This window comes from Ochotona princeps, chromosome 2, assembly GCF_030435755.1.
Source record: "Ochotona princeps isolate mOchPri1 chromosome 2, mOchPri1.hap1, whole genome shotgun sequence".
Classification (NCBI taxonomy): Eukaryota; Metazoa; Chordata; class Mammalia; order Lagomorpha; family Ochotonidae; genus Ochotona; species Ochotona princeps.
Window position 1 is genome coordinate 35117217 of NC_080833.1, and position 13314 is coordinate 35130530.

The window sequence follows — 13314 nt, forward strand, 5'->3', positions numbered from 1 at the left end:
TCAATTATCTATCTTTTCTGGCTCTCTCCTCAACCCTTTATTGGTCTGCATTTCCTTTTTTTGATCCAGTACCCCTCCTTCCTACAGTTTCCACGACACACAGAGAGCTCCACTCAGCTTCAGTCTCACTCTCCCCTCCATTGCCTTCACTACGATCTGGCTTGTCTTTGAGGGCATTACTTACCCTTCATGGCAAGCTGCTCTCTGTCCCTTACAAACTGCATGGTTAAAAGAAAATATCAATGGATACCTCACTAAGCTGTTTCTGTCTAGATAACTATTTTTTCTGGGCATTTCTTCCTTAAAGCTTTGCCATTCAGTCACTCTTGAATGTACTCCTTCACTTTCTTAGAGAAACCTCTGTGTGCATGTTAACCAAACCAAAGCAAAGACTATGTAGTATTTACCTTGTTGTATATTAAATAAGTACTGTAAATATTCCCATTTTGAACAGAATGGGAGCCAGAAGTTAACCTTCCTAGAGATCGTGGCCTTTTCTTGGAGCCATGGAGGCCCCATCACCAAGGACAAGACCTTCCGTTTTTCCTTCTATTCTACCTTAGTAGCTCAATGGTCTTCCCTTGCATGCCAGATTTTGTTCCAATCTTTGAAATGAGAGATTTGGAATAAGTTATCATGTGCCTAATGAAGAAATAAAAGGTTCAGTCTATTTCTATAAATGGAGCTCCCAAAACTCCCATCTAAATCCATCTACTCACCTGTCTGTTTGCTTCCATGTAAAGTCCCAGTGTGTTCACTCGAGAGCAGAGCCCTTCTTTCATGATGTGGACATAGCAGCGCACCTGTGTTTTGGACAAGTCTTCCCATGTGTCTCCTCGACAGGCATTCCAGCAGGCATCATATGGAGCCAAGGTCAGTGTACTGGCTTCTTTTATAAAACTATAAATATCTTTGAAACAAACATTCAAGCCAAGCAATTAAATAACAATGAGATGACAGAGTGGGTGCAGTTTTGAAAGGGGACAGCTAACACTTCTGTCCATGGAACTCGCCCATGAAGCATGGACCCTGGAGAAGTCTCACTAAGTCCTTAATGAATAAGTTAAGCGAAAAGAGGCAATGTGTTTTCTTGTATGTTTGAAATATTATGTAATATAAGAAGTTATCCTAAAGCAAGTCTGGTCAATAATCATGCACTACTAGGGAAAAAAAAATTAGGTGACCCTTGTCAATCACGAAATAACACAAGCTAGTACTTAGGTTTTAGTGACCAGCCATGTTGGCTTTGTGATTTTAGTCTGCGTTATCACATCAGGTGACAGAGAGTGCAGAATTTGGAGCCGAAATACCTGGCATCCAATCTTTCAATTCTCATAGTAATCATTTGAGATATTTTATTTTATAATAAGAAAACTGGAGCTCAGGATACTGAGTATTCTACCTCAGGTTATAGCTAATAAGAGGCAGAGTAATTTAAAATCCAGGTCTGACTTACTCCAAGTCCAGAGATCTTAACCGTCACATTATATTGCCTATTTATTTATTTGGTGAGTATTTTTTCAGAATATCTACCGTGGGCCCAGGACAGGGTCAGGGACTAGGTCATCTCCTGATGGTTGGTCTCTAATGACATATCTTCCCTTCCCTTGATAGAACCAATTGAGTTTTTTTTTTTAAAGATTTATTATTATTATTATTGGAAAGCCGGATATACAGAGAGGAAGATCTTCCATCCGATGATTCATTCCCCAAGTGAGCCACAACGGCCAGTGCTGCGCCGATCCAATGCCGGGAACCCGGAACTTCTTCCAGGTCTCCCACGTGGGTGCAGGGTCCCAAAGCTTTGGGCTGTCCTCGACTGCTTTCCCAGGCCACAAGCAGAGAGCTGGATGGGAAGTGAAGCTGCCGGGATTAGAACCGGCGCCCATATGGGATCCCGGCGCGTTCAAGGCAAGGACTTTAGCCGCTAGGCCACACTGCCGGGCCCAGAACCAATTGAGTTTAATGACAAAATGTCTAGTAAGAATCATAAATGAGAAGAGATCTCCAAAGGTGCTTCTAACCAGGCCTCTTATGCACCAACCCAGGCACTGACCTAAGGACTTCAGTTCCTTTTTCTTTAGGTCTTCCTCTTTGTCTTCTTGTCCCTGTTGTGAACAAGCTGAAGAAAACTGTTTTCTTACTAGGTACGGAATCAGTTCACTTCGGATTGAGGTAATTGACCTAGGAAGAAAGAGGGACCAAATATGAAAAACCTGACTGTCCGGATCTTCTGGATCGAAAACTTCGTGCATCTAAGGAAAACTCAGATTCTGTCATGCTGCCTTGGGGTTGGTAGAGATCAAATGAAGAATAGATTTGGCATTTCTTGAGAAACAAAAGATTTGGGTCTTTTCATGGGCTTCAGGCTAGGGCTGAAAAGGCAGCATCCCAAGTGTGAAAATTCCTCCTCTCAGTTAAGGCTGAGAGCAGTCTTCCATAAAGTTCTACCTGATTGTATATAAGTATGTATTATCCTTTTTAAAAAAATTTTTTAAAGATTTATTTATTTATTTTAAAGATTTATTCATTTTATTACAGCCAGATATACACAGAGGAGGAGAGACAGAGGAAGATCCTCCTCCGATTCACTCCCCAAGTGAGCCGCAACGGGCCGATGCGCGCCGATCCGATGCCGGGAACCCGGAACCTCCTCCGGGTCTCCCACATGGGTGCAGTGTCCCAATGCATTGGGCCGTCCTCAACTGCCTTCCCAGGCCACAAGCAGGGAGCTGGATGGGAAGTGGAGCTGCCGGGACTAGAACTGGCGCCCATATGGGATCCCGGGGCTTTCAAGGCGAGGACTTTAGCTGCTAGGCCACGCCGCCGGGCCCTAAAGATTTATTTTTATTGGAAAGGTGGATATACAGAGAGGAGGAGAGATAGAGAGGAAGATCTTCTGTCCAATGATTCACTCCCCAAGTGACCACAATGGCCGGTGCTGAGCCAATCTGAAGCCAGGAGCCCAGGAGCCTCTTCTGGGTCTCCCACAGGGGTGCAGGGTCCCAAGACTTTGGGCCGTCCTCGACTGCTTTCCCAGACCACAAGCAGGGAGTTGGAAAGTGGGGCTGCTGGGAGTACAACTGGCGCATATTTGGGATCTGAGCATGTTAAAGGCGAGGACTTCAGCCACCAGGCAATGGCGCCGGGCCCTTTGTTCAAATTTTAAACTACTAAGTATTTTGTTCAGCATTTGCAAAGCAGCCACCTCATGTAAATCACTCTGCTGGGCTTTTGGACAAGAAATTCATAATCCAGTGGGGTATTCGCCTGCTGCAGGTTTCAGGAAGGAGAAAGCTAGACAGAAATGAAGCTGATCAGGCAGGCAAAGGAGCCAGATTACAGAAGCTCTCCATGGCTCTACTACGTCTACAATGAGAAGCCAGTGGTTTTCAGCAGGAAAGTGACATAGTTTTATTTCTTAGATAATTCTAGTAGTGGTGGGAAAGGACCCTTGAATAAGTGGACTGAAGACAGAGAAACCAGGGCTCGGTGCAGTGGTCTAGCAGCTAAAGACTTAGCTTTGAGCACGCTGGGATCCCATATGGGCTCCGGATCTAATCCTGGTAGCTCCACTTCCCATCCAGTTCCCTGCTGTGGCCTGGGAAAGCAGTCGAGGACAGCCCAAAGCCTTGGGACCCTGTACCTTTGTGGGAGACCTGGAAGAGGATCTGGGCTCCTGGCTTCGGATCGGCTCAGCTCCAGCTGTTGCAGCCGCTTGGGGAGTGAATCATCGGACGGAAGATCTTCCTCTTTGTCTCTCCTCATTTCTGTATATCTGACTTTTCAATAAAAACAAACAAATCTAAAAAAAAAAAAAACAAACCAAAAAAAAAATCCCAGGGAAACCAGATGGATACTCTGAGGGCAGAGAGATAATGAGTTTTGTCAGAGGCGGTTCTAGAAACCCGCCTGTCGCTGCCTGGGTTCCATGCCACCCTCCCTGCTCAGCGAAGTTTTGCTTGCAGACACAGGACCACACAGAAGCAGCAGAGGCAGGAAGGCAATCAGAGGCAAAGGCTGAGGAGAGTAAGGAAAAGTATAAATCCTGGAGCTGTACAATTCATGGTTTTTGTCATTTTTAAAGGATCAAGCCCAAACATCTTTGAAAACTGTGTAAGCTGGGAGCTTTTGTATTGAATTTCAAATGTGATTTTTTTTCCCTGATCCCTTGATGGAGATTAAAAATTTCCACATGAATAAAAAAAGAAACAACATTTATTCTTAGTTTTCTTTCTCTCCCTTTAATGCTCTAGAGCAGGGTGGGTAGCAAACATTCCTGTCTCTATCACTGAAAAACAAAAAAAATCAGTTTCCTTTGAGGAAATGACAAAACATGGACAGTTGGGAGTTTCAGAGTTATATTTACATTATGGACCCAACAGCGCTGCCACTGCAAGAGGAAAGCAAACAAGCCTTGGCACAGGACTCCTCCTGGCACCCAGGCTCAAGGGGGGGCGGGTCAGTGACTGCAGAAAGATTTGAAGCAACCCTGCTAGGTCCACTCAGCTCTGCGGGGACTCGCATTAGGTCCATGGCAATGCAACTGGTTTAATAGCATAACAGAGGACAAAACTATTCCTCCTGCTTCTTAGTCAAAATGGAGACAGTAAAAGCTGTGCCAAAGGCCTGGCTAAAGTCCTCGCTGTGCACAAACTGGAATCCCATATGAGTGCCAGTTCTAATGCCCCAGTTCCCACCTAGTTCCCTGCTTGTGGCCTGGGAAAGCATGTGAGGATGGCCTAAAGCCTTGGGACTCTGCACCTGTGTGGGAGAACTGGCGGAGGCTCCTGGCTCCTGCCTTTGGATTGGCCCAACTCTGGCCATTGCAGCCGCTTGGGGAATCAGTGGATGGAAGATTTTCCTCTGTGTCATCTCCTTTCTGTATACCTGATTTTCCAATAAAAATAAATAAATATTAAAAAGGAAAAAAAACTGTGCTAAAAGTGGTTACAAGGCCACTGTCAATCACTGTGAATAACCCTATGACTGAAGGCCAGCTGGACACAATGGTTTGGCTCTGGTCAACTTACTTCTTCTATTTTTTTTAAAGATTTTATTTATTTTTATTGGAAAGTCAGATATACATAGAGGAGGAGAGATAGAGAGGAATCCTCCGTTCAATGATCCACTCCCCAAGTGACCACAATGGCCGGTGCTGCGCCAATCCGAAGCCAGGAGCCAGGAACCTCTTCCAGGTTTCCCATGGGGGTGTAGGTTCCCAAGGTTTTAGGCCATTCTCCACTGTTTTCCCAAGCCACAAGCAGCGAGCTTGATGGCAAGTGGAGCTGCTGGGATTAGAACCGGTGCCCATATGGGATAACAGCGTTAAAGGTGGGGAATTTAGCCACTAGGCCATCGTGCCGGTCCCTCTGATCAACTTTACATCTTCTCTTCCCTCTTATACATAGTCTTCCATGAGACACCTATCTCATCTTAAGAAATTATAAGGTCTTCTCAACGAATTACAAAGAGTAACAACACACCTGATTACCAGCTATAAACCAGGAACCTAGTCCATCTCATTAAAAAGACAAACTAACTGCCTAAAGTAGGACAAAGGATTTCATTGAAAAGGCAGATCAGATTTAGAGAATGAAGGAGAGACAGAGAAAGATCTTCCATCTGCTAGTTGACTCCCCAAACGGCTGCCAAGGCTGGAGCTGAGCTGATCTGAAGCTAGGAGCCAGGAGTCTTCTCCAGGCCTCCCACGTAGGTGCAGGGTCTCAAGGCCAACATGGGAGCCTGCCTTTTGCAAGGTGAGGACTGAACCATTGATCCATTTGGAGCTTAAAGTTTTTTTTTCCATCTCTGTTTATGATTTTCCTTATGCTGTTCATCTCCCTGAGATAATGACACTTGGTGGATTCTTTACTGCTGATTGTCAAATTCAGACTAAAGTCAAGACCCATCTTCTTTATTTGAGTCTTACATTTTCAACTGGCTGAATGTTCCCTCCCACTTAGTTGACTCATAGTTTCCTTGAACTCGATATCTAAAATGAACTCATCATCTTTCTCCCAAACCACCACTCTCTCCCCACAACACTAGTTATCTTGCTTGCTTAGTGATATGAATAATCATTTAATCACCCAGGAATCATCCTATCTTCCATCACCCCTCACAATTAATCACCAAATATTGCTGATTCTATCCCTTAAATCTTTCTCAAAACTGTCAACTTCTCTCTCTCTGTATGGCCTGCTATCATTAAGTCCAGATTATTGTCATCATTTGTACCAGCTTTTAGTTGGTCTCTCCTCTTCCAGTCTTACCTCCCTGAATTTTTAAATATATTTTTTTAAGATTTATTTATTTTTATTGGAAAGGTGGATATACAGAGAGGGGGAGAGACAGAGAGGAAGATCTTCTGTCTGATGGCTCACTCCTCAAGCGGCTGCAACAGCTGGAGCTGAGCCAATCCGAAGCCAGGAGCCAGGAACCTGGAACCTCTTCTGGGTCTCCCACGCAGATGCAGGGCCCAAGGCTTTGGGCCGTCCTCGACTGCTTTCCCAGGCTACAAGCAGGGAACTGGATGGGAAGAGTGGCTGCTGGGATTAGAACCAGCGCCCATATGGGATCCCAGCACGTTCAAGGCGAGGACTTTAACCACTATGCTATTGCGCTGGGCCCCTTAAATATTTTCTAAACCATTCAGATCAAATGTCTTGTTCCTTCAATCCATCTCTACTTTACAGACACAGTAATTTTTAAAAACTATAAATCTGATATTATCTCCTTAATCTTATACAACGCTCAGACTAATGACTATTTATGAGTATGTGCCTTGAGGGGAGCAGAATGAGGGAGAAACTTCCGGATTTGTAATAATGTTCTATTTTTTCAGCTGAATATAGGAGTTACAAAAGCATGCTCATTTTGTGAAAATTTATTGAACTATAATACCTGTCAAATATTATCTTTTCTTAGAAGTTTGTAAAACATTTGTAGGCCTCTGCATTTAAATAATTAAGACAATTATATGTATTTACTTTTAAATATATATTGTATATGCTAAGAAATTAATATACATCATACCTCAAATTCTGTAGGAATTCTCATAATAGCTATTATTGTCTTTATTTTATAACTGAGGAAAATTAAGGCTAAAATATGTTCACTATCTTGCTGAAGGTTAATACTGCTTTTATAATTGATAGAGCTGAACTTCAGTAATCCAGAGCTCAAGGCTCTTTCCACAACACTAGAAATCCTGTGGTTTTCCAACCATAGCACTTTTTGTGGGATTTTTTAAAAAATCTTTTTCTAAAGACTTATTTATTTTTATTGGAAAGGCGAATATACAGAGAGGAGAAGAGATAGAGTAGAAGATCTTCTGTCCGATGGTTCATTCCCTAAGCTGCCACAATGGCTGAAGCTGAGCCAATCCGAAGCCAGGAGCCAGGAACCTGGAACCTCTTCTGGGTCTCCCACGCAGGTGCTGGGTCCCAAGGCTTTGGGCTGTCCTCGACAGCTTTCCCAGGCCACAAGCAGGGAGCTGGATGGGAAGCAGGGGCTGCCGGGATTAGAACCGGCATCCATATGGGATCCTGGCGTGTTCAAGGCGAAGACTTTAACCACTATGGTATTGCACCGGGCCTGGGATTTACAATTCTATGCTTACGCTTCTCTAACAATAAATATGTAGTCTGTGTTATATAGATATTTATTTGAATAAATGAATGAGCAAATTTGTAAATGACTGAATCTCATTCTTGGTTGAACAGCTGGCAATACTTTCCTCTTATTTTTGGATATAGAGCTTTTCTGACTTGGAAGAATTCTAAATGTGCTTCTCTATTATTAATAATATATTTAATTTGAATTCTTGAAAAAAACATATAATCACTAGTGCTGGTCAAACTTTGTACTTTTTTTTTTTTTTAACATTTTATTGGAAAATCAGATATGTAGAGAGAAGGAAAGACAGAGGAAGATCCTCTGTCTGTTGATTCACTCCCCAAATGACTGCAACAGCTGGTGCTGCTCCAACCCGAAGCCAGGAGCCAGGAGCCTCTTCAGGGTCTACCACGGTGGTGCAGGGTCCCAAGGCTTTGGGCCATCCTCTACTGCTTTCCCAGGCCACAAACAGGGAGCTGGATGGGAAGTGCGATTGCTGGGACACAAATCAGTACCCACATTGGATCCTGGCACATGCAAGGTGAGGACTTCAGCCGCTAGGCTATCACACTGAGTCCAAAATCGGTAATTTTAACATTTTGTCTTGATCTGAGAAAAGATCCTCTTTACAACCATAAACTTCCAGAGAAGTTTAAAAATGATGTCTATGGTAATAAGAAAAAAAAATGTGTTTTGCATTCTGGATTTTCTCTTTGTAAGTAAATCAAGAGAGTTAAAATCCCCTAAATGTGTTCTACTTCAGCTCAGTCCTTCAAAGGATTAATTATTTGGGAAGGGTGAAGAACAGGAAACCTTCTTTTATAGGTTCTGGAACTCCAATCTGCAGAGCAGAACTACAAGCTTGGGTTTTCTTGCCTCTTGTCTCATCAAAACTGTAATTGCAAAGATAAGGCAATTGCTAAGTTAACCCTAGGCTTTGTTCTCAGGGTTTATTTATTACTTTTGGCCTTCAAAGAAGGTAGATATAATCTAGAAGTGTAAACAGGAAATTATCTTAGATTAAAAGGTACTGACTTAAAAGCTAGGTATTTGATACACAGTATTTGGTGATGCCTGCTTTTTTCTTCTTGGCAAAACACTGATACTTTCTTTGGGGATAAAATTTCAACGCTGGTGTATATAGCTTGAGAATCAGAAAATGTTCAGATATTACCAGTTGCAGAGACCTCTTAGTTTTAGGTCAATCCAATAAACTTACATCTTAAGAAAAACTACTGTATGTATTTGAAAGGCAGAGAGACATCTCCCATATGCTGGTTCACTCCCCCAAATGCCTACAAAAGCTAGGGTTGAGTCAGGATGAAGCCAGGTGCCAGCAACTCAGTTCAGGTCATCCCTGTGGGTGGCAGGGTTCCAACTACTTGAGTCAGCACAGGCTGCCTCCCAGCTTGTTAATGCTTGGAAGCTGCAGCCCAGAGTAAGACTGGGGCTCAAACTCAGGCAGTGCAATAGCAGACGCAGGCGTCCCAAGAGGAGTCTTTGCTGTTACACCAAACACACACTCCAATAAACATCTTAATTCAGTTTACCAGTTGGTACCCTAAACATGCCAGACACTGTTCTCAGCAATGCAGATACAGTAGTGAAACAAAATAGGCAATTCATGCTGTCACATGGAGTGAACAACTTGATTATCTTTGTGTTTACTATGTGTCAGAAGAGAGGGAGAATCAAGATGAGGGAATAGGGTAAGGACACGTTTAAATGGACGGAAAAACATTTAATCAGGATGAGGCAGAGAGGACACATTCCAGGAAATAGGAGAGGACAGAAAAACAGCAGAGGGGTACCTGGAGACTGATAGACACAGGAAAGCAGTGGACACAACAGTGTGGTGTTGCAGTGATTGATACTCCAGCAGCATTCAGCTAACGGCGATCTGAACTCCACCAGCAGCCAGAACTCCACCAGCAACCAGGTGGGAAGGGACTTTCACTGCGAGCTGCGGAGGTGAACCCAGACAAAGAACCGTCCGTCCTGCTGGTCCGTTTGATTTGACCAGGAGCAGAGACAGAGCAGCAGATCACAGACGGGCAGTGCAAGAACAGCATGGATCTCATAGCCCAGTCAGTCCCCTAGAGCCAAATTGGGCACCATTTTGCGTAAGGAGGCAAAGGCAAGGGTAAGGACTGAGCATACGCTGAGCTGGGAGTGAACTCATTTCTGACTCAGTGAACTGCATCAATGTGGCATTCTACAAGTAGCCCTCAGATCTGATGGCTAGTAGATAAAGATTCCTAGCAGTGGCACATCAGATGCCATTTCTTATGGGGTGGCCAAGAATTTAAGACTGCAGGGGACAACAGTGAACTGCGCATGTGCTGAGCTCGTGAGAACTCACTGAGTTCAGTGGATTGCACTGGTCCTGCAGGAAAATAACACCTACTGTGGCATCGTACGGGTCAAAATAGGTCCGTGTGGCACCCAGACCTAATGGCCAACAGGTTCCAGCAAGATCAGTACCACCAACAACCTAGTTACATGGGATACCTGGTGTCTCTCTAATCCTGGGACCTGCTCCAACCGAAAGTGGGAAAAGGTTGCAGAGACCACGGTGCAGCCTCAGCACGGTATCACAGGAGGTGGAGATTGGTGAGCCAGGAGTTTGGGCTACGGAGTTCTTGGTGGAAATCTAACATAAGAACCCAGACCTGGAGCTCAGTGGAGGGAGTGGCACAATTGGCTGCAAGCAAAGAGTTGTGTACCAACTGCAATAAGTAAAATCAAACTGTAGACCTGTGGGTGACAGAGCTTAGAAACCTACCCCAAGAAGAAGACTCTGCTAACCAGAAGTACAACGACCAAGAGCAAAAAAAGAGACAAATGTACAATGAATATTACCGAAAACTCCCCTGCAAAGGAGCAAAATCCTTTGCTAACCTTAGAGTTAACTGAGGAAGACATCGAGAAAATGGGGGACACACAGAATTCAGAAAACTCATTTTAAAGCTTCTGATCAACAATGAGAAGCACATACAAGAGTTCAAATAATTTAAGGAAGCAATAAAGCAAATCAAGGCTGGTATATCAGAAATTAAGAACACAGTAGAGCAAATTAAAAGTATAGTGGAGAATCTCCAAAATAGAATGAAGCAAGCAGAAGAGAGGATCTCAAAATTGGCAGATATTTCCTGTCATCTGGGAGAAGCAAACTATGTGTCAGAAGACACAAGATCAGAAAAGGAAATAATTAATTATGCTTGATGGAGATAAGCACAGGAAAGAATTATAGTAAAACATGAGCAGACTGAGAAGGAAAAAAAATGAGATAAGAGATAAAGCTTCCTACAGGAATTAACACCTGGATGAATTAATGCTTTAAGATGATAATTTTTAAAAAAGTTTGTGTTTTTATTTATTTGGATGAGAGGGAAATACACAAACACAGAGGGTGGGGAGACAAAAACAGGGGGCAGAAGAAACACCTTTTCTATCCACTGATTCAACTTCTTAAATGTCCAACAATTACTGGTGCTGGGCTAGGTCAAACCCAGGAGCTCCATCTGGATTTCCTGCATGTCTGGGAGGGACCCAAGGCACTTAAGTCATCATCTATCGCCTCCTAAGCACAAGAGCAGGAAGCTGGATGGAAAGTGTGGAGTACCTAAGACTTGTACTGGGTGCTCCAACATTAGATGGAGTTAAGCAGTGGCTTAACCCATTGTATATTACGGCCTATTCCATCCTCTATCTTAAGGGGGCTAGCAGGTCTTCAGGATAGCAAAATGGAGAGAAAGGAAAATTTCTTTGGGTTTCTGTAAAAGGAAATCAAGATTAGTTCTGGTATAAACCCATGCCTTGCATAATGTTAATTCAGAGTTGGCATTTAGCTTGAGTTCTTCACAAGTCCCAGGCTAATCTAGGGCCCTGAATCAGATCTCTCTTTTGGAACAATAACTATAAAAGCAAAGAGCTGAACCAACACTCGGACTACTAGACCTCCTAAAATATTGGAGAGCGTCCAGCTGAAATTGTAAAAGAGTGAAGAACCTTTGGCTCACTAATCAACAATAAGAGAGACACCATTTAACACTCATTCCAAACTCTGCTTCTGCTTTAGACATATACTTCTGATTTAAAGTGTTCTGGAAATTCTTTGAAACATTCACCTTTTCTATTGTGTTCAGAGGTGCATTAAAAAGAAGATTGCTAGGACATCTGTATACAGCTCAATCATTAAACTTCTCATGAACGAGAATACATATTCCTTTCCACAGATTTTTTTTTAAAGATTCATTATTTTTTATTGGAAAGGCAGATATACAGAGAGGAGAAGAGACAAAGAGAAAGATCTTCCGTCCGATGGTTCACTCCCCAAGCGGCCATAAAGGGTGAGCTGAGCCAATCCGGAGCCAGGAGCCAGGAACCTCTTCTGGGTCTCCCACGCAGGTGCTGGGCCCAAGGCTTTGGGTCATCCTCAACGGCTTTCCCACGCCACAAGCAGGGAGCTGGATGGGAAGTGGGGCTGCTGGGATTAGAACCAGCGCCCATATGGGATCCTGGCACGTTCAAGTTGAGGACTTTAACAACTATGCTATTGTGCCAGGCCCTCCACAGATCTTCCTGAAGCTTTCCTGCTTAGTCAACTGTAGAAATCTTTGTCTGTTTTTCCACCACAGCTGCACTAAATTACTTTTGCTATCTGGTACTACATCTCTCTTCTCCCATTTACCAGGTATGTATGGTAGCTAATCCACTCTGAAAGAATTTCAGTGTGGCATGTAAATGTGTAAACAATTAAGAAAATATCAGTGTGATTTCAAAAAAAACACAAAATTTTCCATACAAAGAACATGGGTTTGTTAGGTTTCAAAGGTAAACTAGAACAAAGGCTTGCAACAGCAGTCATTTCCTGAAGTTATATCTATCAGGTTTAATCTTTCCATTCCTAAGGAATCATCATTTAATGACAAGATTATTATAAAGGTCTACTACTTACTTTGAAGGAATTTCTTCCCATGCAGAATGGTCTATGTTCTCCTGCCAGATTGTATCATTGCTTGTTTCACAAAGACTATCTGTTTAAAGATCTGTAACTCCCTGCTTAGCTTTCAAGACCTTCTACATGCTGCTACTTAACCACCAACCAAATCAATCCCATCTCTCACAACTCCTCAAAGAGCTTCACTATTCTAGCCAGGAATGCAGAATGTCCCTCAGGGCGGGCATTTAGCCAAAGATTAGATGCCTCTGTTCCACACTGGAGGCCTGGGTTTGATGCTGGGCTCTGGTTCCTGACAGGTACAGGTACTGGAAGGCAGTGCTGTTGGTTCAGGCAGTTGGGCTTCTGCCAGAGGGAGACTTGTACTGGCTCCCAGTTTAGGCTTGGCTTAGTTGCAGCTGTTGCAGGAGTTTGGATTGTAGGGCTGGAAGCTGTCTGCTTCTCATGTAAAGAAATAAAAAACTTGGAAAAAGAGGGGGCTAGTATTGTGTCAAAGAGGGAAGTTGCCACCTAGGACGCAATACCCATATTAGACTGCTTGGGTTCAAGTCCTCTGTTTCCAATTTTTATTCCCTTCTTACTAACGCACACCTTGGGAGGTACCAAGTGATGGCTCGAGTACTTGGGTCCCTGTCACACACGTAGAAGACTCAGATGGAGTTCCAGACTCCTGATTACAGCCTGGCCCAACCCCAGAGATTATGACCACCTGAGATGCGAACCAGTAAGTA

General features: G+C 43.5%; 1 protein-coding gene across 3 annotated transcripts in view; it reads right to left on the reverse strand.

Annotated features, from left to right (window-relative positions):
* The window catches only part of EIF2B3 (eukaryotic translation initiation factor 2B subunit gamma), a 144035-nt gene that overhangs the window by 32851 nt on the left and 97870 nt on the right, over positions 1-13314 (reverse strand). For all 3 annotated transcript variants that reach the window (XM_058680336.1, XM_058680345.1, XM_058680327.1), the window contains exons 7-8: positions 2057-2184; positions 720-910 (exon numbers count right to left, since the gene is read on the reverse strand). In XM_058680336.1, coding sequence (XP_058536319.1) covers positions 720-910; positions 2057-2184 — 319 coding nt within the window. The remainder of the gene's footprint in view (positions 1-719; positions 911-2056; positions 2185-13314) is intronic.